Below are 3,160 nucleotides of genomic sequence, written 5' to 3' on the forward strand. Positions count from 1 at the left end.
GAGGGAATTCGCATAACAGTGATCATCATACAAAACATAGTATTTTATAGGAATTGATAGGTAATTGAGATAAACTCAAATGGTGATTAATGAATTCAGAAGTAAACCGATTCAAGCATATACGTTTCTCCACCATAAATGGTTGATAATGTATCAGTGTGAGTATTATAGCTAACACATTGATAATCACTAACCAGTTCTCATTTAAAGTGCACAAGATCTGCATCCAAGCTTGACTGAAAATTATGTAACCCCAATTACCCAATTGTATTTATTAAATATAGCGGAAGAACACTAAATGGTAAACTAGGAAGGAACCAAATTGGTAGTAGCATAGGTGGAAAAGAGAAGTGGAGTGACCCCAATTACTGTCCAACATCCTCAATTCCTCGTGGCAGGTTCAAAGTCCACTCACAAACCTGGCATCAGGGAAATGGCACTGCCTCCATGAATAGGACAAAATATAAAGGTAGAAAGGACAAACAAGAAACGAGCGAGTGCACCAATCTCTCCACTAAAAAGCTAACTAGCCAAATTTGTTCTTGAAAATGAAATTGTCAAAGTGGGCGGAGATTCTTCCATTTCATCATTTACAATATGCATCAGATATTAACAATAACAACGTATAAAATGTGAACAAGTTTTGTCAATCACATTTAAAACCCTTCCTATCAAGGCTAAATTTTTCTCTATCCAAAACTAGAACACGAAAGAAAAGAATGATTCTATATTTATATACTCTGAGGCAGAATCAAATCCTTTATCACAAACCAAAAGCCTCACATAATGTGACAAGCATAGGGATTTTCCTCATTGAACATTTGCGCTACATGATTATATTGGTCTATGTAGTTACCATGGCCATAACCACCATTAGCATAATCACGTGTAGGTAGCTCATAATACATTAAATTCTCCTCCTGATCCTTTTTACCCTTGCCATCAGCAGCAGCAGCAGCACCACCACCACCGTTGTCTTCGCCTCCAGCCTTTTTCTTCTTCTTGGCGGTGGCACTATTCCCTCCTTTGTCACCCTCTTTCTCTCCTTCCTTTTCCTTTTCCTTCTTCTCCTTCTCCTTCTCCTTCTCCTTCTCCTTCTTTGGAGGGACAACCTCAACAACCCTCTTGAGCTTCTTGGACAACGTTCCCGCCACAACATTCACGTCCACTGTGCACTTCGCCGTCACCATCCACCATTCATCGTTACTATTTATAGCCACGTCATCGCCAACCCCTACACCGCACCATTCCAACACACACTCAAGTAGTCGATAGAAACACACATAAACAAACGCCAAATCCGAAAAATAAAAAAAAACAAATTAAACAAACACCTTCGACCTTCAACACCGCTTTGCGAAGCCTGTTGAAGCAACCTCGGCATCGACAATACCGCGACACCTTCAACACCACGGTCTTCTCCGGAGTCTGCCCCGACCAAACCACAACAAAATATATTAAAAAAAAAAAAAAAAACATTGTTACATTAATAAAAACAAATTAAAATAGAAGATTAGAACCTGTTTGTCTTTAGGTTTTTTGTCCTTGTTGGAATGGGGAGAGGTGAGTTGGACATTGTTGTTGGGCTTATCAGCGAGCTTGTTGTCTCTGTCAACGTTACCGGTGACGGTGAATTTCCCTGTGTCAATCTCCGTTTTCCATCTCTGAACGCCTTCAACAATAAGAAGGTTTAATTTGAAGGCTCGAGACTAAGTTGAGTGAAATAAATAATAAGTTAGAGAAAGCATTGAAAATTGAGAGGGATGGAGATGGAAACCGCGAAGGCATTTGAGGACTTTGGAAGCGCAACCGTGGCATTGCATGTGGACCTTGAAGACGATGGTGGGGGAGGGCGGTTCCTCTTTGTCCTTGTTGTTGACACAGTCGCAGTTCTTGGTCTGCTTCTGCCATTGAAACAAAGTGGTTAAGACGAAGGAAGAGTTGTAGAAGAAATGCAGAAGAAGGAGATGAAGTTCAACCTGACCCATCATAACTGACTCCTCCCAACTCACAAGGTCAGACTCAGGATCCCAATATCTCTCTGCTATTGCTTTTCCTATACATACCACCTGTTCGCTTTCGCTAAATATTTTCCTTTTTTCTTCTTCTATTTTTCCTATTTTTTAAATATGTTTAGTAATATTAGAGAGAGATCATTAAAATTTTTCAGGAGAACAGATTGGTCACATTTAACTTGAATTTTCTGAAAATAAATCATGAAAAGTATTAACAAACTCTCTTAAAATCGGGAAGATTAATAACTTCTTCATTAGTCCAATTTAAAAAATAGAGGGTATGTTTTACGATAACTCATAATGTGTCATACTTTTGTGGATGTAGTAAAAGAACGTTTGATATATAATTTTTTTTTACTCTTTTAAAAATTTGACATCGAAAATGTTAACTTTTCTAAAAAAAATTTATAAGTTAATGAGTTTTCTTAAAAAATGTTTTCTAAAACTAAATAAACATATTTTTAATACCAATTTCTGTTTTTACAGGTAATGAAAATAGGAAATTATTAAATCATCATCTCAACATTCTCAAAAGAAAAGTTCTTATAAAACCTAATGCTTAAAATTAAAAACTAACCTAAAAACCTTGTATTGAAAGTAGGGATAACAAATAAACGTGTACATGTGAGTAATATTTGAACTGATCATTCCAATTTTGACGAGAAATATTCAGTTTGATCAGGTACGGGTATGGGTAAAACTCAAAATATTAAATCGGGATGGAGACAGGGACGTGTATATACTTATCTGCCATGTTCCCGTCCCCATCGATCCCCGATTTGATTGTTTTAAATAATTTTAATATTTAATTATGTGTAATTGTTTATTATGATGTGAAACATGATTGTTTAATTATTAAGAAGTCTCTTGATTAAAATGTGAGATAAATAAATAACCCAATTACAACGGTAATATAATGAAAAGATAAACTAAAAATATTATGTGTTTTTTGTTGCAAAAGAAAATTAATTTTTGATGGGTACAGATATGAATATACCCGATATCTGACAAAAACAGAGATGAAACAAAAATTACATAGTTGACGAATAAAGAACAAGAACGAAGATGAATTTAAACTGCAAAGACGATACAAATATCATGAAATTCGTAACCAATCTGTCTCGTTTTCATGACTAATTGAAAAA

The 3,160-nt window shown here is 35.6% G+C and overlaps 1 protein-coding gene across 2 annotated transcripts; it reads right to left on the bottom strand.

Moving 5' to 3' along the window:
• Positions 1-443: 443 nt before the first annotated feature.
• LOC114916702 (heavy metal-associated isoprenylated plant protein 3) lies at positions 444-2,504 on the bottom strand. Of its 2 annotated transcripts, none has more exons than XM_083065611.1 (5): positions 1,980-2,504; positions 1,778-1,898; positions 1,521-1,672; positions 1,335-1,428; positions 444-1,234 (listed from the first exon to the last, which is right to left on the bottom strand). In XM_083065611.1, the coding sequence occupies exons 1-5, from the start codon at positions 1,989-1,991 to the stop codon at positions 780-782; spliced, it is 834 nt and encodes a 277-aa protein (XP_082921737.1). In that variant the 5' UTR covers positions 1,992-2,504; the 3' UTR covers positions 444-779. The 2 variants fall into 2 exon arrangements, with proteins under 2 accessions (XP_082921737.1, XP_082921736.1); XM_083065610.1 differs by having other exon boundaries at positions 445-1,234; positions 1,778-1,904; positions 1,980-2,501.
• Between the last annotated feature and the right edge of the window lie 656 nt (positions 2,505-3,160).

Source organism: Cajanus cajan, chromosome 10, assembly GCF_000230855.2.
Source record: "Cajanus cajan strain Asha chromosome 10, NIPB_CcT2T_4, whole genome shotgun sequence".
Classification (NCBI taxonomy): Eukaryota; Viridiplantae; Streptophyta; class Magnoliopsida; order Fabales; family Fabaceae; genus Cajanus; species Cajanus cajan.